Raw genomic sequence first — 21,414 nt, forward strand, 5'->3', positions numbered from 1 at the left:
ACCGCGGCATCCCTTTCGGACTTCAAAGGCTCCCCCAGCATTGTCTGTGCCGGCGGGCAGTGGCCCTGAAAACGTGATCAGAGGCGGCCGGTGTAGGGCAGGCCCGGCCCGCGCCCTGCGCTCTCACTGGGGCCTGTGGATTCCTCCCTTTGCTGCCAGCACCACCCTGGTTACAGCTCTGCTCCCCGGGCCTCTCTCCTCGCCTTTCTCTCCCCTGGCATCCCTTCTGGCCAGCCCGACCCTGCTGCTGCCCCACTCCCGTCCTCTCTTAGCCAGAGCTCAACACCTCTCTCCTGGCATCAAGACTCCTAGCATGTTGAGAGCTTCAACTCTCCACCCCTTCATATCATCCCTGAGACTCTGAAGCACCGTGGAGGGCTTAGGATGCTGGGAGCTGGGATGGACCAGTTCCTGGACATCTGTTTCCCATCCAGTCCTTGTTCTCTTTCCCTTCTTTTTCTCCACCCTCTGCTGGTAATGAGAACCTGATTTCCTCCTGAGCCCTCTGCCCAGCCCTTCCTTCCACTTCTTGGCAAGGTTCAGATTGGCTACTTCTGTCCTGAAAGTCAGCCCCAACTGCTTCCATTCTCTGGAGCAAGGCTTGGCAAAGTATGACCAGAGGGCCAAATTTGGCCCACTGCCTGTTTTTGTAAATAAAGTTTTATTGGAACACAGCCACATCCACTCATCTGCATATCAATTATGGCTGCTTTCACTCTATGATGGCAGAGCTGAGTAGCTACAACAGAGCACGTTTGGCCTGAAAAGCCTAGAATATTTATCTGGCCCTTTATAGGAAAAGTTTATTGTCTCTCCCTCTGGGGTTTCTGACTCCTGCCCTCTGCTCTTTTTTTTTTTTCCCAGTGGTAAAATATACACACCATGAAATTTACCATTGTAACCATTTTTAAGTGTGCAGTTCCCTAGCATTAAGTACGTTCACAGTGCTGTGCAACCATCATCCTGCTCTGTGCTCGTGTCTTGCTCTGAGGGGCCCGGGCAGTTGTCAGGGAGCCCTGTCCCTGAGGTTGCGGGGCTGCTTGCAGTCCTGGTCCCTTTGGGGCTGCCCTTTCTCTCTCTACTCCTTGTAGGACCCCATCTCCTGCTCAGTCCCATCTACATAGAAGTCCCGGCTTGTCCTCTCCTTGACAGCCACTGTTTCCTCAGATCTCTTGCTCCCGGCATCCAGGAGCCTTGTGTCTCCATCCTGTAGCCTTCAGCGAGTTCTCAGATCCGCAGTTTCCTCTTCTGCAAGGTGAGCAGAATATCTACTTTGCAGGGTTACTGGGACAAGCGAGTGAGTGAATGGGGCCGAAGGTGGCTAGCCCGGGGCCTGACAGGTAGGCAGCGCCTGCGTTCCCTCCTTCCTTCATTCCTGTTCACCTGCCAGAGCCTGGGTCTCCACCATGCATGTAGGAGCCAGCAGTCATCCCTAAGCAGGTTCCATGCAGTCCCCCACCCCTGCCCCGGGACCACTGAGTCCCTCACCTTGGAGAAGCTGAGGCTCCTCGCTTGAGCGAGGGCCGTGGAAGAAATGCCGCACGGGTGGTGGACTGGGAGTCACTGGAGTTCTCAGGTCGGTCCCGGGTTCTCCATGTCTGCTGCAGGGCCCTGGGAAGTCGCATAACCTCTCGAGCACCAGTTTCTCTATCTGTAAAACGGAGCCCTGACCACCACGCTCTCTGCTTTGTAGGCTTGTTGCAAGTACGAACTAGGATGCATAGGGGAAAGCTGTGGGGTCTGCTGAGAGCAGAGCAAGCCAAGGGAAGAGTCTGGGTCTGAACTTGGGCCCATTCTGGGGCAATTGGGACCCACTCTGCAGTTCTGTGGAGAAGGCCCTGGACGTTACATGGTGGGCACACGCTCAGTACAGGGGCAGGGACCAAGGCTGCACATTAATAGCGCTGTGAGCTAATCTGGGAGCCAGGCTCCAAGCCCTAGAGGAAAGGCTGGCAGGGAGGGGGGAGGGGGGAGCGGGGAGCGGGAAGGAAATTGAAGCTGTGCAGCAGTCAGAGGTCTGAGACGAGCTGGGAGCCGGGTCCCCGCACAGCTCACTAGTTGCCCTTTCCTGCTGCTTCTGCTGCCGTCTCTCTTACTGTCCTCTTTTCGCGGGCTCCTGGCCTTTTGCAGATCTGTTTTCCCCTCCAAGCCTTCTCTCTGCATCCCATTAGTTTCTCTTCCTCTTCACCTTCCCACCGCCGTAGTGCCACCCCCAACTCCACGGCGCTCTTTCTTTCTCCCTCTCTCTCCTTTTCATCTACTCTGAAGGCTTTCCTTTACTTCCTTGTCACCCTAATTGATTGCATTAACCTTTCAGCGTATTGGATTTCCTCGGCATCGTGCAGAGAGCCCTGCGCAATATGCTTATAATCTGAGCCATAATGGACAGTTTGCAGTCAACAAGCCCCTTCTCCCATCTCTGCCATCGCTCCCGTTGACATCTCTCTTGCCCAGGCCACCATGGCCACTTCCCCTGCCAGCAGGGGTGGGGCAGTGGAACAGGGCTGGGAGGAAGCAGGCAGAGCTTGGACCCACCAGTGGATTTCCCTGCCTCTCCCCTCCTGGCTCTGCCCTTGGCCCTGCCTCTGCTTCTGCAAGCCCCCCAGGTCCTTGCCTTGTGAGTCTCTGCTCCTGGGATTCTCCGCCCGATGAGTGGCTGATGGAGCCAGCTTGGATTCGGCGAATAAGAGAGTCCCCTGTTTCCACCAAATGGTCCTCAGAGGAAACCTCGCTTTCCCGGGAGGCTTTGGGGAAGGGTGATGGTGACCACTTCCGGAGGTGGAGAGTAGCTGCGAGGAAGAGTCTGAGATCTCTGGGCTTGCCTGGCCCCTGAGCTAACCAGAGGCCTCTTTGGATCTTCTGGAAGCTGGGCCCACTCCTGGAAAGGTGTGGGAGTACAGAGGAGACAGAAAGAAGGGGATCTGCTGAAGGCAAGGGAAGAGAGACAAAGACCCTGCTGGGGCTGGCCTGGGTGCTCAGGGCAGCAGCGGCCCCTCCCACTGGGCGAGGAAGCAGACTCGTGGCCACATTTGGGCCCTGTCTCCTACACTGGTCCCAGGATTGTGTGATTGGGATCCTTGGTGGGCGATGTCTCAGTCTCTGTTTCTCATCTGATGCTTGTCAGTAGCTTTGAGCAGACCCCCCCTGGCTTTATCAAAGGAAGAGAGACGTGATCCTGGCAACAGGGCTGTAAGCCAGAGAGAGACCTCTACAGGGCAGGAGGGCTTGGCCTGACAGGAGACTGGCACAGGAGAGGGGAGGAAATGAGAGCTGGCTTCTCAGGTTGGTAAGAATGGGCTCCCTCTGGTGAGTTCCCAGATGGGCACGTGCTCGTCCAGCATCAGGCAGAGGAGCCAGCCCATGCCAGCTGCCTGGTCCTGGGATCTCAGTGAGTCCTGGCCCCGGAGGTCCTGGCCAGGGCTGCCAGCCCTCAGACCTGCAGCCCAGTCAGCTGAGTCTTCATTCATAACGGGATGGACATCAGGTTGAATACATTAGTGTCGGTCAGGCCAGAGGAGCGGGATGGAAGCCCCCCTTAGCCCTGGTGGTACTTCTTCTCTCCCGTACTGCTCTCTCTCTCCGCCCTCTGCACATCATCTTCTCCTTCTGACCAACCCCCCTCCTCCCATCACTCCATCACTCCGAAGGGCAGGCTTTGGCAAGAGGGGGCCAGACCTAGGTTCTTCCCATCCTCTCCCAGTGATTTTGGGGGTGGGCAGAGGGCGCAGCAGGGAGAAACCAAGCAGCGAATTAAAGTTTGGTGATTGTCAGTGTCAGGAGAAGCTAAATAACCCTGTAACTAGTATGAAGGTGAATTCACGGTCTGCTGCACATGGAAAATATGAGTGCTCTGTGAGACGGGGAGAGTGAGCACAGAGTCGGCCTGCCACGGTGGGCAGCCTCCTCTCCAGGGACGCGGGCGGGGAGGCAGGAGGAGGACCGTGCACTCTCCCATCCCTGCCAGGGAGCAGTCGCCCAGGAGCCTCGACCAAGTACTGGGGGCGGGCAGCTCAGCTGCTTGACAACCCGCTGGCCTGGCCCCAAGGCCCCAGGTAGACATTTGTAAGCCCCAGCAGTGTGAGTACATGGATACCAGCCCAGGCCCCAGGATGCCAGCCCATCCTCCGCGATCCATGTGAGTGACTGCTCGTGGATCCTTACTGAGCGTTACTCTGTGCCAGGCTATGAGCTCTGTCTGCCCTTATGACAGCTCGATGCAGTAAGTGCTGTTATCGTTCCCCCTTTTTATCCCCACTTTTTTATAACCACTTTATTGAGACATAATTCACATACCAAGTGTACAGTTCAGTGGTTTTCAGTATATTCCCAAGGTTGTGCCACCACCACCACTATCTAATTTTAGACTCTCTCCATCACCCCAGAAGGAAAGCCCGGACTCATTAGCAGTCACTCTCCATTCTCCCCTACCCTCAGCCCTCGGCAATCACTAATTATTATTGACTTTGATGTTGAGAAAATGGAGGCTCAGAGAGGGTCAGTGACTTGATTGAGGTTGCACAGCTGGTTAGAGATAGAGCTAGGGTTTGAACCCATGTAGTGGGACTGCAGTGCCCGTGCTCCGTGAGGGACTGCCCGATGTCCTGGCTGCCTACCCCCACCACGTGCCCTACCAGATGTTTCTTACAGCACGGGCTCAGGCGTGTATGAGCACCATCCCGACACGTAGGCCCAGGTGGCAACACGCGTCTCTCTCCCCAGGTGTACTTGGGATTCCACATAGAAAAAGTCACACGCCTCAGAAGGACAGCCCACCTCCCCTCTTCCGCAGCCAAGCTCCTGGAAGGGAGGGCTGCCACACGAACTCGCAGCAGCAGGGGAGCCCAAGTGGCCAATGAGACCTAGGTGGTTTGGAGCTTTAAGATGAAAAATCCCCATTATCTCCTGTAGCTGATAATTGTAACTGAAATAAAATGCCAACATAACATTCCAGAAAAGGTCCCTGCCCAGGTTGGGGCCACAGGCTGGGCCGTGCCGCTGGGGGCAATGCAACGAGCTCAGTTCCCCGCATCACACTTGCTCTGTTTCTCCTTCTCTCTCTTTCCTTCTGTCTTTTTCTCACTCCCTCTGCTTCTGTCCTGTTTCTTCTCGCCTTTTTTCCCCCTGCCTGCCTCTTTCTTCTTCACATGTCCACTTTCTCACCCCAAAACTTTAAAAAAACAAAACAAGACAAAACAACTATTTGTGACCACACTCTTGCACTTGCAAAATTTGGGAATTAATGTGAAACTGTTACTGCCTCTGATAAGAGATAAATACAAGGATGAGAGACAAAGGGAAAGGTAGAGAATGAGTCTGTTGGATTTGGTTTGGGGTTTTTTCCTCCTTCTTCTCTCTCCCTCCAAAGCGGAGGATCCGGCCGGGCCAGTTTGGATATTTATTAAGAAAAAGCCAAAGATAATTAACTTTTTTGTTTTTGTTTTGTTTGCGGGTACCTCCCCTGCTGGCACTCCTGACTGCCTGGCAAATTAAACCTGCTCCCTGCTCCCTGGGTGCTGGGCTGCTGGCAGCTTGGCTGCTGGCAGCTCAGCCCCTGGCTGCCCTGAAACTGCCGGGCCCAGCGGCTGCCCACCCAGCCACCCACCTTGGGTTTCAGATCTAGGGTCCCTTTATGCTACCACCGGTGCCATCTCCCCAGGCTCTTCTGACTCCTAGAGCAGGCTTTAGAGTGGGGTAAGTGGCCTGCGGGTGCGGGGGAGGGGGGGTGAGAGAGGAGGGGCTACCGTTGGGGTTATGGCCAGTACTTCCCTAAAAGGAGATGGGGGCAAAAGAGTGAGCTGTCCTACGGGGCAAGGTATTCCTTCTGGCCAGTTCAGCCGGTCAGCTTCCCAGAAGAGGGTAAGAACAAGGAATGAGCTAGAAGTACAGGGAGAGGCCAAATTTGGGCCATGTCCATCCCCAGCTCTTCTCTCAGGAGGCTGGTACACAGCCAGGACCCATGGCTCCTGGGAATGCTCTGGAGAAGGCTCGGGGCCACGGAACCCTCCCATGATGTCTGGCCACCCTCAACATCGGGTTCCGTCCTACTCCCACCTCTGACCCAGCCCAGGCCATCTGGGGGCCCGGCTGGGTGGTCAGAGAGCCAGCCACTGAGTAAGAAGCCGGCTGCCTCTGGTCTGCTGCTCTGAGGCCAAGCTGTGACCTGGGCCCGAGCCATGTCCACGGGCCAAGAAGGTAGCAGTTATAGACCTCACTCTCCGTGGGGTTCAAAGTTGAGGGCATCTTAGGAGCCAGGACAGCCAGTGAGGACGCGAGTCCTCTCTAGGGGCCAGCCCAGCTCCAGCTGCTTGGGGTTGGAGGTGTGCTTTGCCCCTCTGTTAAATTAATATGCCTCAGTCCCTCCCCTGACAGGCCCTCTCCTCTCCCCCTGGCTTCGTCCTCAACCTGGCAAGGAGGCAGCGGTGTGCTGTCCCTCCAGGTGGGGAACCTGCTTTGGAGCTGGGCACAGAGAGTAGGGCATTTTCCGAGGATTTTGCTGGCCCCTCCTTTTTTTTCTCTGAAATATAAGGATGTGCAATTTTTTTGGTTTCAATTTAGCATTGGAGAATTTTATAATTTAGTAATTAAAATCTCTGATAGGCTTTAGAAATTGCGGCTAATTGAATTTAATGGGAAGATGATTTTCAATTTTATTTGATTACCGGGACCCCTGGCATCGGTATTTATGGGAAAAAAATGGGAAATGTGCTGTGTGGGCTAAGATGGCATAATTGAATTAGGGATAATCGGATTTCTCCGTCATGAATTTCACTATAATTTTCCTATAATTTTCCATTAGATATCTAGTTTACAAATATTCACAAAGAAATGAAGCTCTTTCGGAATGGAGATTGCTGGCTAACAGGATTACGGCGCTGAGCGTGCGGCCGTGCCAGCCCCTAGACCGCCATAATGCGATCCCTCTATCTGCCTTACACTCAGCTCGAGCCTGGCCTCAGCCCCTCGCTCCGCCACCCACTTTGCTGTGCCTCTCTGCTCTTTGTTTCCTCTTCATCCTCGTTTACCCCCTGCCCCGATACCCACCCATCCGGGGCCCATGACCTCTCGTGCCCTACTGGCAGGCTATCCCATCCCCGCTCCATGGCATCTGGGCTCTGCCCTCCACGCCCACCATCCTTCCCATCCACAGTTTGCTCACTCAAGGCTCCCCCGACCCCTCCCGCCGCCCGCCTGGGGAGTGTGCTCACACGCAGGCACACAGACTCCCCGCAGGTGCGAACATGCTTGCTCACATGTACCCGCAGTCGTCTGGCCAAGGCTCCCGTGTCCTGGCCTAGTCGCCTCAGAGGGAACCAGTTCATTGGGATCCTGGGGTGGGGTGCAGGAACAAAAGGATCTTTGTTCAAGTTTATGTGAAAGTTACAAATTCAAAATGAGAGCAGATAAAGCATGAGATACCTGGTGTGTAAATAGGCTGGTGAGTGAGAAGGCCCCGGGCTCGGGAGGGAGAGAGACTGAGTGGGCAAACTGGGGATGCGAGGGCGCCGGGAGCCAGCGAGGGAAGGTTGTCCTGGGACAGCTGACAGGTTCCCCTGGACCCGTGTGAGGGGCCCGGTGGGTGGCATTGCTGGGCAGGGCTCCACGTTTCCCGTTGGAGGTGGGGTGTGAGAGGAGGAGCTGGTGGCTCTGGGCCCAGGGCCTCGAGACCAGGAGGAATTGTGGCACTGGGCTTTCCATTCCCCGGGCCCGAGGCACAGAAACCGTGGCCTGGCCTCAGGGTCGAAGAGGTGTTACCACATCAGGGCTCTCAAGGCAAAATGGGCCATAGACTCAGAGGTGCCAGGGTTCTGGGCCTTGGTATGAGTACACACACAGGGAGAGAAAGAGAAATCGGGGGACCCCTCCATGACACGGCCTCAGCCTTCTCAAATCTCAAATCATAACATGCTAAGATGGCCTCATTTTCTGTGCCTCTCAGGAAGGCCCCTCGCTCGTGGGCAGAGCCTCTGAAGCCTGCAGTGGCTGACTGTGGCCATCGTCTTGGCAGAGCTGAGGCTCTCCGGGCGGCTCACGCCTCCCTCTACCACTGGCTGCGCTTGGCGAGCCCCTCTCGCCCGCCCTGCCTGTTCCGCCTTCCGTCCGGCTCTCTCAGTTCTATCCCTTCAGCCATTCCTCTCCAGCCTTTGTCCACCAGAGGCCCCCAAGTTATTGTGCAGCCAATCCTGTGGGTCCTGCGTGAGTGACTGGAAGGCATGCCCTCCCATGCCCTGACCACCATCAGCAGAAGCCCAGAAGGACATTCAGAGGGAGCCCCTAGGCCGTGTGGGTCACATATGCAGGGAGCTCCCCATACGTGCACATTTCAGATGCACCCAGAAATCACCCTTCTACCCCTAGGTCTTCAGGCTTCCTTCTACATCCCAGTTGCTCAGATGGGGAAGCAGACACTTCAGGATTGGGATTTGGGTTTGACTGACTGCTGTTACAACCCAAAGCTGTAAGCCTTGCTTTGGGGAGTCATGGGTGGGAGAACCCAGCGGCATGTGTGTACCCCAGAGCAATCCTGGACACTGCAGTGCCCTCTCTGAGATCCCACCTGGGGAGAAGCTCATGGTCCTTGCTGCCTGGTTGCTCGGTGCCAGCAGTTTTTGTACCAGCCTCTGGGGAGCACAGGGCTTGGTTTGTTTAAGGAGCTCTGCTCCCTTGTTCAGGGTTTTAGGACTGGGGGACACTCAGAGCTCCTGGGCCTCTCCAGCTACTCGTCCTCCATAGGCATGGGGCAGGTCTTGAAAGGTAGAGGGTTGTGTGACAACCAGGAATGGGGGTTGCCAAGAAGGCAACAGGGAGAGCAGTCGAATGGGGGAGGGATGTTAATCTCCCTGTGAGGCCATTTGGAACTAAAGTGCAATTTAAAAAGTAAATAAGTAAATAAAGGGAGAAGAAAAATAAGGGGAAAGTGGGAAAAAGAGTAGATTGTTAACTCCCTTACTTGCCCCAAGGCCTCCCTGGGCCCTTCCCTTTGCAAAAGAGAAATATTGCAAAAATAGTCCAGTGCCATTTTGCTTAATGCTGCCGGAAGACCAGAGAAAAGAAAACCTGGGTTCTGGTCTCCTCCCCTCATTGAAGGCAGTGTGGCCTCCCCTGAAACAGGAGAGGGGAGGAAGGCAGCAGGGTGGCTGCAGAAGGGACAGACGGAGAGCTGGGGACAGTGAGATCCAGGTACTTCACAAGCAAAACTGCCCACCTTCCTACTCGCCTGCCTCTTTCCTTGCCTCCTACCCAGTGGTTAACTTAGATGACTAAAATTTAAGGAATCTCAACATATCTGGCTGCAGCAGGGACATCTGGGGACTGAAAGATACGTACTAAGTGCTTTCTCTGAGGGGAAAGGAGGGCAAGGAGAGAAGTTGCCCTGGTCCAGCGATGAACTGGCAGACAGGAAATGCGGCGATGTCAGAGGGGGCAGGTGGCAGGACGCTGGCTCCTTGGTTGAGGGTGTCTGTGCCCTGTCTGCCACGGCCCCGCATGGGAGGTGGCAGAGGCAAGAGGGCCGGTTGGCAGCCCAAGTGACAGCGCGGATCCGTGGTGGCGGCCCTCGGAGGATAGGCGGCCAAGGCAGGGTGAGGGAGGAAGGAGGTGCCGTCCCCACTGCGGGGCTGGGGGCGGAACTGCGGGGCAGCGGGAGGAGGAAGGCCTGGAGAGCAGTGATGTGGCGCGGAGCCGGGGTCCACCCGGAATCGGCGTGGGGGCGGGGGAGCCAGGGCTCATTTAAAGGCGAAGCCAAACCAAAGTGGCGCAGCCCTGGGGGTTCCCGCACTCGTGAAGCCTGCGACGGGCACGGTGTGCGGAACAGCGCGAGGCCGATGCGAGTGTTCCCCGGGACACCCAGGCCCAAGGCCCCTGAGTCTTTCCTCTTCAGAGCTAAAAAACACCACCGCCAACAGCAACAGGAAGAGATTCAGGGATGGGGAGGAAACGAAACGCCTGGTACCAGCACCCAGAGCCCGGGGGGGCGTACCAGGGCGCGCGGCTCGGTGGGCGCGACCCCGCGGCGCTCACACCTGCGGCCGCCGGCGCGGAAAAGTTTGCTCGGCTGCGCGCGCCGCGAGCCCTCGGCCGGCCGGCGCCGGGGAGTGAGTCCGCGCGGCCGCCATCGAGTCGCGCTCGGCGGGGCCGGAGCGCCGAGGAGAGCGTGCGAGCGCGCGCCCGCCCGCGGCGTCCGGCCAGAGTTGGCGCGGGGGCGCGAGCGCGGGCCGCAGGGTCCTCTCGGACCGCCGCGTCCCCCTCCCGCCTCCCCTCCCTCCAGTCCCCGGGCGCCGAGTCCCCGCCTCCCTCCTCCGAACTCTAAGGTTTGGGCAATCGCTGAGCCAATAAGGCTGGCCGCCCGGGCCGGTGCGCTGAGGCCGCGCGCACGAGCGTGAGGGAGCGGGCGCGGGGCGAGGGCGCGCGTGTGAGGAGCGCGCGCGCGCGCGCGGGGGGACGGACGGAGGCGCGCCTGTAGGAGCGGGCGCGGGGCGGGCGAGCGCGAGCCCATTCACTCCAGCCTCCCGCGGGCGGGCGCGCGCGCGGGCGGGCCGAGCTCTGCTCTTTCACCTGCCGGGGCGGTGCGGGCTGGGCCGGGAGGAGGCGGTACCGCGGCCGCCCTGCCAATCACCTCGGCGCCTGGCAGCGCCCCCGGCCGCACCCGCCCGCCCGCCCGCCTGCCCGCTCCCTCCTGCCAAACTGTTACCCTGAGTGTTACCGTCAGGAGCAATGACATCAGGGCTTTAAAACAACTTGTTATTCGGGGAGTAATCAGTCGCAATTAGGCATTAATTAAGTATTATGAAAGTTGATTATTTAAGTGAATTCGGCTTTCGACTCTCCGACTATGGTGAGTACCGGAGTGGGGCGGGGAGGGCAGGGGGCGCCGCCACGGGGCTCCGACCCTGGCGCGGGGGCGGGGGCGGCGGGAGCGGGGCCGGGCGCGGGCAGGGGCGTCCCTCGGCCTCGGGGGCCGGCCGGGTCCCCCGACCCGGGCCGCGTCTATAAATAGTTTCTCTTTTAGTTTAATAAACTCGAGAGCAGAGAGGAGCTGCTTTGAGTGTGCAGTGCCGGAGCGCCAGAGAGAGAGGGGCGGGAGGGAGAAACTTTCGCTCTCCCTCCGGGTCTCCCTTCTCATTTCTCCCCCAGGCCCGGGGACTTGACCGCCCCTCGATGGGGGAAGGGTGCGGAGAGCGGAGGGGGAAAGCTGGGGTGGGTAGTGGGGGGCACTGCGAGAGACTAAACAGATTTCTTTTCTTTCCTCTTCTTTTTTTGGCGTTCCTCGAAGAGTTTGGGACCAAAGAGAGGAGAATGGATCTTGGTACAGGTACCGGCCGGTGGGAACCAGGGGTGGCTCTTTCACTTTTCTTTCGGTTCTTTTACGGAAGTTATTATTTTTAGCCCAATGAGGTAGCAGCTGAGCGGGGCGCGGGGGGGTGCTGGTCTGGAGAGGGTCCGGAGCGGGCTGCGCTTCTTGCCTGGGTTTCTGGATCGTGAGGCTTCCGATGATATTATTGTTATTATTTGTTACTTGCTTAGGGACTGTGACTAATTTGATGCTTGTCATTGTGAAAGAACCTAGGGGAGAGGGAGCTGGGGGGCACACAGAGAGAGGATTTAGGGGGTTTTCGTGGGGTTTTTGTTTTTTGCTCTCCGTGTTTTTTGAACGGCTGCGTGTTTTTTCTGTTTCTTTTTTTTTTTTCCTTCTCCAGCAAAGATCTCTGTGTATCTGGCTGTGGGGTGTGTGTTTTTATTTTTTCAGTGGGGGATGGTTTAGTTTTTGAAAGCAGCGTCCTGTTGGGAAAGGCGGTTAGTCTGGTTTCGGGGCGACTCTCTCAAGGTAAAGGAATTTAATTTATGTGGGACGAGGCTGTGTCGGGTGATCAAGCTGCTTATTATGGCCAATGAGTATTTTTCACCTGAGAATCCGTGGGATGAGGCGGCTGTTATCAGTTCAAAGTGAGGGGCCCAGGACTCTCTCCCATCCCCCTTAGCCCCTACCCTGGGAGAGGGTAGACCAGACAAACTACTGAATTTGGACGTATGGGTTTTGGGGGGCCTAGCATGGCGCCTAGGTTAGGGTTCCACATAGCATAGTGCTGGCCTGGAGCAGAGTTTATGCTGAGATTTTGGTGTGTTGTTGGTTTTAATCTAATTGTATTCAACATTTCTCTTCTCTTCCTATCTGAGGTTCCAGTCTGAGCCCAGAGTGAGGTTTACTTTACGTTCTTCAGGCTTTCCCTTAGCCCTCTGTACTGAAATGGAATTTTGACCAGGTCCCTCATCCTAGGCTGACAAGAGCGCTGTCTTCTTGCTAAATGTCTTTAAGTCAGTGATAAACAGGTTCATAATTCATTGAGATTGATCTCTGAACCCTTCTGTTTCATTTATAGAAGGTGGTATGGGTGACTGTTAGAGTGGTTGTTTATAATGGCCCAAGTTCATGGCATTGCCCCTTGGGATCCATGGGCTGACATTTGACCTCCTGAAGTCAAAAGGGAGTGGGCAGAGAGGGCAGGAGGCAGCACTAGGGTGCCCAGGATGGGTGACAGGACATGGCAGCGGCTTTGGGAAGGAGAGAAGTGTGTTTGTTGGGGAAGGAATATTAATACTATGTCCAGCCAGGTGTGATCTTGGAGAATTCGATGTGGAGGTCCTGGGGACCTCTGTGCCCAGGAAAGGTGCAACAACCCCTGCTGGGCAAAGTGATTAAGGTGTCTAAGGCCACTGCTGCCACCCTGCCCCTCCCTGCCCTTCACTCCCACAGAGAAGCAGCCCCCCCCCACCTCTAATCAGGTGCCTCATCGCCTCCCTCTCAGGCCCCACCCCCTTTCTTCAGAAATGCCCCCCCCCATCCCAGCTAAAAGCAGACTTTATAGATGGGCCGGTGGTGGTAATGCACCACCCCCTACCTGGGACAGGTGAGCCTCTGCTTGTGGGCAGGCACAGGGGACCTAGGCATTACTTGGCTGGAAGTCGGGCCCTCAGCTTCCTCCTTCTAACCCAGATGCCAACTGGAGCTGGAGTCCACCCTCCTGCCCTATTCCCACCTGCTGTCGGGGCACAACTCCAAAGCCCTTCTGTAGGGTATCTCCGACTGGAGAGAGGGCCTCCTGGGCCTGCAGGTGGCAGAACCTCTTGTAACATCTTTCCCAGCACTTACTTCTCCCAGCCCTCTAGGGACAGGCTCTGGAAACTTTTCCTAGAAGTTAGAAGGGCCCCTGTGGTCAGCTCTGGTCCCTCCCGTAGCTGGAGCAGGGCCCTCCCAGCAGGACCCAGGCCTGGACTCTGGCCGCTCAGTGAGAGGAGGTCCAGGGTGTCAAAGTTCTGACTGTTTCCTGGAGAAGTCATCTGGTGATACCATCTCAGCTTTTTCTTTGAACTTGAAAGTTTCCCTTAATCTCAGAACTTCAGAAGAAAAGCACTTTTTCCCCTCTTCACAAAAAAAGGGAAGCAGGTGGGAGCTCTGAGATCCCCCTCTGCGCCTGTCTCTGGGCTCACTGCGTGCTCATCTTTCCTCAACCTCTGGGATGTACTTCTGCACACAGCCAGGGCCAGGGGCCTCGTTTCTGGCCTGGACTCATTGCTGATGTGATGAGGGGCTCTCTTCTTTTGGGGGACCACAGGCAGCTTCTGCCGAGGGCCTCTCTAGCACAGCACAAGGCTGGAGACACAGGGCCCAAAGGGTTGCTGGTACCAGGGGACCCAGTAAGCGTTGGGTCGTGGGTTAACATCACTCCGGATCTAGGTTCTGAAGCATTACAGCCATAAGCAGTTCAGTGGTGGGAGAACCAGGGCTTCTCAGGAGGGGACAGCAGAACCACAAGACCCTCAGGGGCCATGTGGACCCCTTTTCTTCCACCATAGTTCGGCCAAGGGCTGGATCAGTCTGGAGGTCTTGAGCAATAAAAAATGCCGATGTCGTCCTCGTTCACCAGGCCCCGAGATGACAGCAAATTTACATTTTTTAATTAAACTAGCAGCCAGTTTTTATGAGAGGGGGTTGGGTTATGCAAATCAAATGGTTGTGTACGGAAGATTAGGAGAGTTTGGGAATAAATTCCACAAATGCTAATAAAAAAAAAAAGGAAAGAGAAAGAAAGGGAGGGAGGGAGGAGAGAGAGGAAGAGAGGAGGACATAGTTCCATTAGGCCCTTTTAGAGTGATTTCCCTGGGGGAGGGAGTCAGGAGGGGGAGGGGAGGAGGCAGGAAGCTTTCAGACACAGGTAAGTCCAGGCTGCAGTTGGGAAGCTCCCCAGGATTAGGCCCCGCTAGGCTGATTCCTAGGCCCTGAAAAAAGCTGGAGGCCAGGGTGAAAAATGGCTTTGAAACAGCCGTAGAGCTTTGAAAAGGAACTTGCCCCTGATTCTTGAGGATCTGGTCGTAATTGCCCCCACTCTCCCTAGGGAGGTCTTGAGGAGAGGGGGAGGGGCCGTCCAGGGCTAGAGCTGTCCATCAGAGGATCCAGGGTAGGCTCTGCCAGGTAAAGGGCCAAACAGGCAAGAGAGCAAGTTCAAAGGGCTGACCAGGGACCACGGGGGAGCCATGAGGGGCACCACTGCCCACTTGGCGCTGTGGCTGTAGCTGTGTTGTCAGGGTGAGTCAGGGGGAGGGATCAGTGCTGCTTACTGAGCCAGGCCTGCTTCTTTTTCCCTGGGATAAGCTCTGCTGGGACTCCAGGCCTGGACCCCCTTACACTGCATACAGACCAACCCCACCCCCCGCACCCCACATTGTATCCTGGCCCCAGCCTCGGCTGTGGACGAGGCCACGAATGATGGGGTCAAGGGAGCTGAGACATGCTGGCTTAGTAGCCTGGTTCTTGGAGTGGGATGTCCACATGCTGGCCACGTGCTTCGCGGACACCACAGTCTCAAGGAGGGGAGAGGAAAGGCCGCAGGCTTCTTCCAGGCAGTAGCTGACCCCAGAGAGCAAAGAATTTGCCTTCCCCAACCCAAAGTTGCTGCTCTGAGTGTCAGCCCACCTCCAGACCCTCAGGGCTGCTGTGAGTCACCGGTTCAAGGCCAGGGCCTTGCCAGGAGTGGAGACTTCTAGGAACCTTGCTGGCTCTGGTCACACTGGGGCCTGGGAAGGTTCTTGTGCTGTTTCTGGAGGAAGAGAGTCCATGCTGAGTTTGGGCCAGAGCAGGTTGTCCTCAGTTTTTCTTCCTCGAGCCTTTACTTGGCCAGGTACACCCACTCAACCAGTCTAAGCTGGGGCCAGTCCCTACGGTCAGGTTGGGCGCTGGTTTTGCCAGTCTGCTGCAGGGGGTAGGTGCTTCAGTGCCGTCTTGGCAGGAAGGAGGAGTCGGAGCCAAGGACAGGATGGGCCGTCTCCGAACTCGTGAGCTTCCTGGTACCGTTCAGAGGCCGGCTGTGACGTTTGGGGGGGCGTGAGCACCGGCTGACCTTTAAGGCCTCTGGTTGTCCAGCTCCCAACCTGATTTTCCTGAGAGGGTTCAGTGGGGCATCTTGGGGGACGGGTTGAGTGGACGAGGTGAGAAGCACACATTTGGACCTTCTCTTTGGAACAAAGCATTCGAGACAGGCAGCTCTGGTTTGCGAAGTGGCCCCTTGAACCAGCCCTGGCACTGGTTATAAGATACAAGAGCAAAACTCTGGATATAAGGCCTGCAGTAGCCTTCGCCATCACTGCTGTGTTCCCCCATCCCCCAGAGCCAGGGCATCGGGCTGAGTTGCAGCTTGGGTTTTATGATGGCAAAATAAAATAAATGGAGACACCTTTGGAGGGCTGAGTCACGGCAGCAGCATCTCCTCATTAAAGCTGCTGCCCCTGGCTCAAGTCCCTGGGCAGAGGATTGGGTGGGACCCAGGAGGCTGTGGGCCCAGGCTTCTCCTCTTCCTGGGCCCTGCCGGGTTAGTGATGCACCTGCCCCCTCCATCAGCCTCCTCTGCCTGGCTCACCGTTCTTAGAAGAGTCAGGCCATTTCTTTACCCCTGTTCCCCACCCTCGCTCTCCCACCCCAGGCCCCAAGGCTTGTCCTTTGCACTGCCCTCCCTGAGCTGTTGCTTTTTTTTTTCTTTTTTTGCGGTACGCGGGCCTCTCACTGTTGTGGCCTCTCCTGTTGCGGAGCACAGGCTCCAGTCGCGCAGGCTCAGCAGCCGTGGCTCACGGGCCTAGCCGCTCCATGGCATGTGGGATCCTCCCAGACCGGGGCACAAACCCGTGTCCCCTGCATCGGCAGGCGGACTCTCAACCACTGCGCCACCAGGGAAGCCCCGCTGAGCTGGTTTTTAAACCCTGACCGCCCGGGCTGCTACCCCATCTCCTCTTGCCCCTCCTTTTCCTTCTCCTCCTCCTCCTCTTCAGGGGGGAAGGAAGTTGCTCTGTAGTAATGACAGCCTGTGGGTCCCCAAGGCAAGCAGCAGCTGTTCTGGGGTAGCTGGGCCAGAGTACAGCAGGAAGAGCAAGGAGCCAGGGAACAGGAGGAGGGCTGGTGGTCCCAGCGAGCGGAGGGGAGGAGGCTGCTTCTCTGGGATTGATTGGAAAAAGTGGCAACTTGGTGGTCCAGCGTTCACCCCTCTGGCTGCCTGACCACAGCATAGCATCCTCATACCCCAGACTCGTCAGGACATATCGTGCCCTGAAGGGGAGGAAATCCCATGAAGTAGTGAGGTCTGCAATTCAGTAAGCACTGGGGAGCACCCGCTGTAGGAGCTGCAGAAATGAAGGCCGCCTGGTCCTTCCCAGGTTTCTGGGGTCTGTCTGGTGGAGGGAGACAGGTGCGTTTATCTGTCGCACCAGGTGGGCGTGCTGGGGCCGAGAGCCCAGGGAGCTTTGTGAAGGAGTGGCCTTTGAACTTGACAAAGGATGGGAGGTATTGGGACAGATAGAGATAGACAAACGATGTTTCCTTTATCACCCACACCTTCTAGACTTCCACCAGCCTCTTCTCTCTGCTGCCTTGTACTCCTCTCCCTCCTCCACCCCACAGCCCACCGCCCCCGGCTGCTTCCCATTGTGCAACCACAGTTTTCTGCCTCTTCTGGCCCAGGCCACCCAGCTCCCTAAAGCCAGACCCTCCTGCCTACCTTCTTGCCCCTCCCCCTTTGCCACCTCACACCCAGTTGGTACTGGAAAGAGACAAGAGATCAGAGGTTCGCTGGGGGCCTGCTGCTCTGAGCACCTGGTTATACCCATGCCATTGGTGTGTCAGGGCGGCACTCAGGCTTCTGTACCCTGACCCAAGAGACCAAGGCCGGGAGCCCTGCTTTCTTCTGCTACCGCTTTTTGTAATGGTGACCATATTAGAGTTAGCTCTGCGTTCACGTCTCCTCCGAGTGTGCGGTACAGGGCTGGTCTCGCGCCTTCCCACTGTGAGTGCTGGTGGAATTGATTGATTCATGGGCCTCTTCGCCAACTCCTCTCCAGCTTCTTAGTGAGGGCAGCAGGAGGCAGGCAGGAAACATTTGGTGATTCCCTTGGGACCTGGGCTTTTGCTCCTCGAGAGCTTTCTACGCCTGGTTTACAGGAAGGAGTGGGGCTGGGGTGAGGGATGACATGAAGGGGGAAAGTGGGCATAAGGATGAAGGTAGGCATGAGTGGTTGGTGGGGGCCCCATTAGCTGCTAACCATGACCAGGTTTGGGGGCGGGGGGGTCTTGCCGTGAGGTCACACTTGCACATGCAGTCTGCTGCCCTGGAGGGGATGGGGGCAGTAGCCAGTGGGTGGTCCAGGACGTCACTGTATCTCCTCCCGTGCCCGTCTCCCCGCAGCAGACCTCGCTATGGCATGCTCCTCCTTTCTAGGTCCTGCTCACACTCCCAGGACCCCTCCAGCCGGGTACCCGCAGTGCAGGGAGTAAGGCCAGAAGGAAGGGTGGCTCGTGCTGAGGCCTACCCCACGCTGCCAGGGCTTTGGGTCTCTGCCCCCTGGCGTGGTGTTTGGGCTGCTCCTGAGCGGGCTGTGGGGTCTGTCCTTAGAGCTTCCCACGGGCTGCCTCCTGGGGGCTCTTCTGGACTCGCTGTCCTGGCCAGTGCCAAGGGGCCAAGGCAGAAGTGACGAGGGCCCCCTTGTAGCCTTCTGACCGGAGGCTTGCTGAGCGCAGGTTGGTCCAGGATGTGGCTTCGGAGCCACACAGACACGTTGTGTGGCTCCAAAGACCAGGGATTCCCAGAGGAAAGCTTCCCGAGTTGGACCTTGACGTACGTTGGCCTTTTAGTATAGGGCTTTCTCCATGAACTAAGGGGCCCCTGGAGGCGGGGGGGGGGGGGGGGGGAGGGGAATATGCTGCGTGAGAGCAGGAGATGCATCGGGTGGGGGACTCCAGCCCAGTGAGAGAGCAGGAGGCATCCAGGAAGCCAGCAGGGAGCGAATTCTAGATCTTTGTGTCATCAGGAAATGCATCTTCTCCTTGGCATCGCTCTTCCCTCCCTCGAGGCCTGTGCCTCCCTCCTTGCCACCCTTCAGCCAAAGAGCTCGAGGCCCAAGGCCAGCCGGGAGGGCTGCCTGGGAGATAGGGGAGCCTGGGGAGGGGTAGACCAGGTGTCCCACTGCCCAACAGGGGGCGCCCCACTGCATCTGCCCCGGTTCCAGGGACTGGGCCGTTGGTCCGGGGTCTGGTCCAAGCCTTCTGGCCAAGGGTGAGGAGAGGAGGAGCCTGCCCTCCCCACCCCCAGAGGTTCCTTGGCTGAGTTTGTTTTGCCAGGGTGACCTGTTTAATCATCTCATTTTCTGGTGCCCGTTTATTCCTTGTTTCCACGGTTACGGCCCCATTAAGGGGAGAAGCAATAAGGCAGTGAGTCAAACAGGTAATAAAAACATTAAAGCCCATGTGCACAGAGGAAGGGCGGGCGGGTGGGAAGGGGGCTCAGCGAGGTGAGACGGCCCAGGGAGAAGCAGAGGTAAGAGGCCGCCCGGCCTCGTCCTCCAGAGGCCACTGAGAGAGCTCCTGGCAGGAGGAAACAGAGGGCCGCTCCCCACGCCCCTGCCTCTGGGCTGCGCCCTTTGGGGGCCAAGACCCAGTACGAGCTTAGAGCCATCCCCAGCCCTTGGTCCCCTGGCAACAGGCTGTATGTTGGGAAGTAAAACAGGAAGGAGAAAAGTGAGAGCGACAAAAGCCTCCGCCAGGACTCTGGCCGGCTGGTTGTGTGACCTGTTCGCAGCCTCACACTGTGCGGGTGGGGGATGATTTCTGACACTGTTTCCAGCTCTAGAACTTTTTTCTGCCAACTTTATCAGAAAGCATATTTGTGGTGAGTGCTGCTAACAGGGCCAGTCTGGTGAGTAAATATTTCTGGTGTGGACAGCCCTGTGACCTTGAGAGGGAAGAGCTTGGCAGGGGGGCCAAGGGCATGTAGGGCGAAGAGGCCAAGTGGTCCCAGGGCTGGGTTGGGGGCCTTCCGAGGACGGGTAAGGGGGCCACCGGGGTTAGGTTTGTCCCCAGCAGCACGGGGAGCGACACTTAGCTCAGGCTGAGCAGGGTGACTCTCCCATCGGGGCTGGGCCTGGATCCCTTGGTGTTGCTCCCGGGGAGGACTGGCTGGCAGGTTCTCCTGTGGCTCCGTGAAGAGGCTGCCCTCTCTCCCTCCCTCTTGGAAGTGGAAGCTGAAAGGAAAGTCAGCCTCTGGCCCGGCCCCTCTCAGCCCAGGGCCACGTGCCTTGGGAGCCTCCTGAGCGTCCCTGCCCTTGAGGTTGACAAGTGAGCAGACTGGGTCAGTGGGGCTGACCGGAGGGGAGAGGGAGAGGCTGGCCAGGAAAAGCGGTGTCAGGTAGGAGCAGCGGGGCGTTTAGGTACCTGAGCCACCTCCCCCGCCTGGTGGCTGAGAGGATGGCTCGGGGCCACCCTGTGGCCGGCGGGGACCGTCTTTCTTCTTCTCTCGGGTGTGTTGATCCTTTGCAAACTTGCAGGGGTCTGTGTATCCAGTTATTAATTTCAAAGTTGATTTCTGACTGGACAGGGAGAGAAGAAGGTCTGGGGAATGGGGGAAACCCTCTGGCTGGGAAGTGTGTCTTGGGAACAGGCCTAAATGAGTTAATATTCCGATCAAACAATTAAAAATAGAAAATGCTCCCACGGCACCAGCTGCCGAGGCTTTTCAGCGACTGTCACCAGTAGGTTCGTGGGGCAGGTGGTGCCAGAGAGGAGTGTTTTCACAAACAGCAAATATCAGAGATGACGGTGTGCCCCCCACTTCCCTCCCAGGACCCAGGACAGTTGTTTAGGGGCTCCCAGTTCTCCTTGAACTCCCCTCCGGGGCCGGGAGCCAGGGGTCTGTGCAGCTTCAGGGCTGCCCTTCTCCTCTCCAGGGCCCGGCCGCAGCGGTGAAGTCATCACCAGATGCCTGGGTAATTGCTTTAAGAATCTAACTTAAAATAAGATGAAAACTTATATTCCTGGGTAAGGAGTAATTTCCCATCGAATAGTAAATTAATGAAAGGATTATACCAGCGGGCCTGGCCGGGAAGCCGTGCTCATCTGATAAATCCAAGTGGCTTGGACAGAACAGTTCTGGCCCAGGGGGCTCCCCTGAACCTCAGGCCAGGCCCTGCTTCCTGGCTCCTCTGGGGCTCTGCCCTGGCCTGCTGAGCTGAGAGGACACGTTCCATGTATGCTCAGCGTCCCCTTCAATGCCGGGGACCAGCTTTTCAAATCCCCAAGGTGGGAGGGGCTCCAGTCTGACCTCCCACCCCACGTGGGCAGTGCACCCAGGAGGTGGAGCGCTTCTCTTGACACCCAAGAAGGAGGGGCTTCGGGAGCAGTTTCCAGCTGTCACTCCATGTGGTCAGCAATGTAGTGACTGCCCGCCCTGGTTTGCCCAGGACTGGAAAGACCCATGGCCCGTGAACCCCCTCAAGCCTGGAGGCAGAAGGATGGGCTTATTGATGCAGCCCCTCCCTCAGGGTCCTGGCGAGCCCGAGCACCTGAACTAGAATAGTCTCAGCCCAGGATAGGTTACTTAACCACTGGCACCACCGAAAACCGCCTGGCTCCGGCTCCGTGGGCTGCGTTCAGCCAGGTGCATGTGGGCTCGAGCGGGTGTGCACACACACCTCCCCAGGCACAACAGGCCACTGCCTGAAAACCTCTGCTGGGCGTAGGAGAGGCCTTGCAGCTGAGGCCCCACTCCTCCCCACCCTGTTAACACTGAGCCCCCTCCCCCCGTAGTGGAAGGGGTGCAACATGCAGAATCATGACGGCAGAAACCCCGTGAGTTCACCCAGTGCCCTCCTTCCAAGAGACTCCAGGCACACCACACCTACTATCCATTTCTTCTCATCAATTCCCTCGGAGAAAGACACAGGGAGTTGTCCCGTTTCACCAGTGGGGAAACAGGAGGCCCAGAGACACTTAGGGATTTGTTCCCAAATGCAGGGAGACAGACCCAGAGTAGGGCTTCCCCAAGGACCGTTCCAGTGGCAGCGTGGAGTGGAGGCCACTTTCAGCCCTGGTTATTGACTGTGCTGCCTGGC

At 57.3% G+C, this 21,414-nt stretch overlaps 1 protein-coding gene across 4 annotated transcripts in view; it reads left to right on the forward strand.

Annotated features, from left to right (window-relative positions):
• The window catches only part of CASZ1 (castor zinc finger 1), a gene marked incomplete at its 3' end in the record, with an annotated part of 147,207 nt that overhangs the window by 82,621 nt on the left and 43,172 nt on the right, over positions 1-21,414 (forward strand). For 2 of the 4 annotated variants that reach the window (XM_082665624.1, XM_082665627.1), the window contains exons 1-2: positions 10,693-10,831; positions 11,270-11,308. In XM_082665624.1, coding sequence (XP_082521750.1) covers positions 10,783-10,831; positions 11,270-11,308 — 88 coding nt within the window. In that variant the 5' untranslated portion in view covers positions 10,693-10,782. Of the gene's footprint in view, positions 1-10,692; positions 10,832-11,269; positions 11,309-21,414 lie in introns of those variants that run through there. The other 2 variants (XM_082665625.1, XM_082665626.1) reach the window with 1 other exon arrangement.

This window comes from Grampus griseus (genome assembly GCF_964374135.1).
Source record: "Grampus griseus genome assembly, chromosome: 1".
Lineage (NCBI taxonomy): Eukaryota > Metazoa > Chordata > Mammalia > Artiodactyla > Delphinidae > Grampus > Grampus griseus.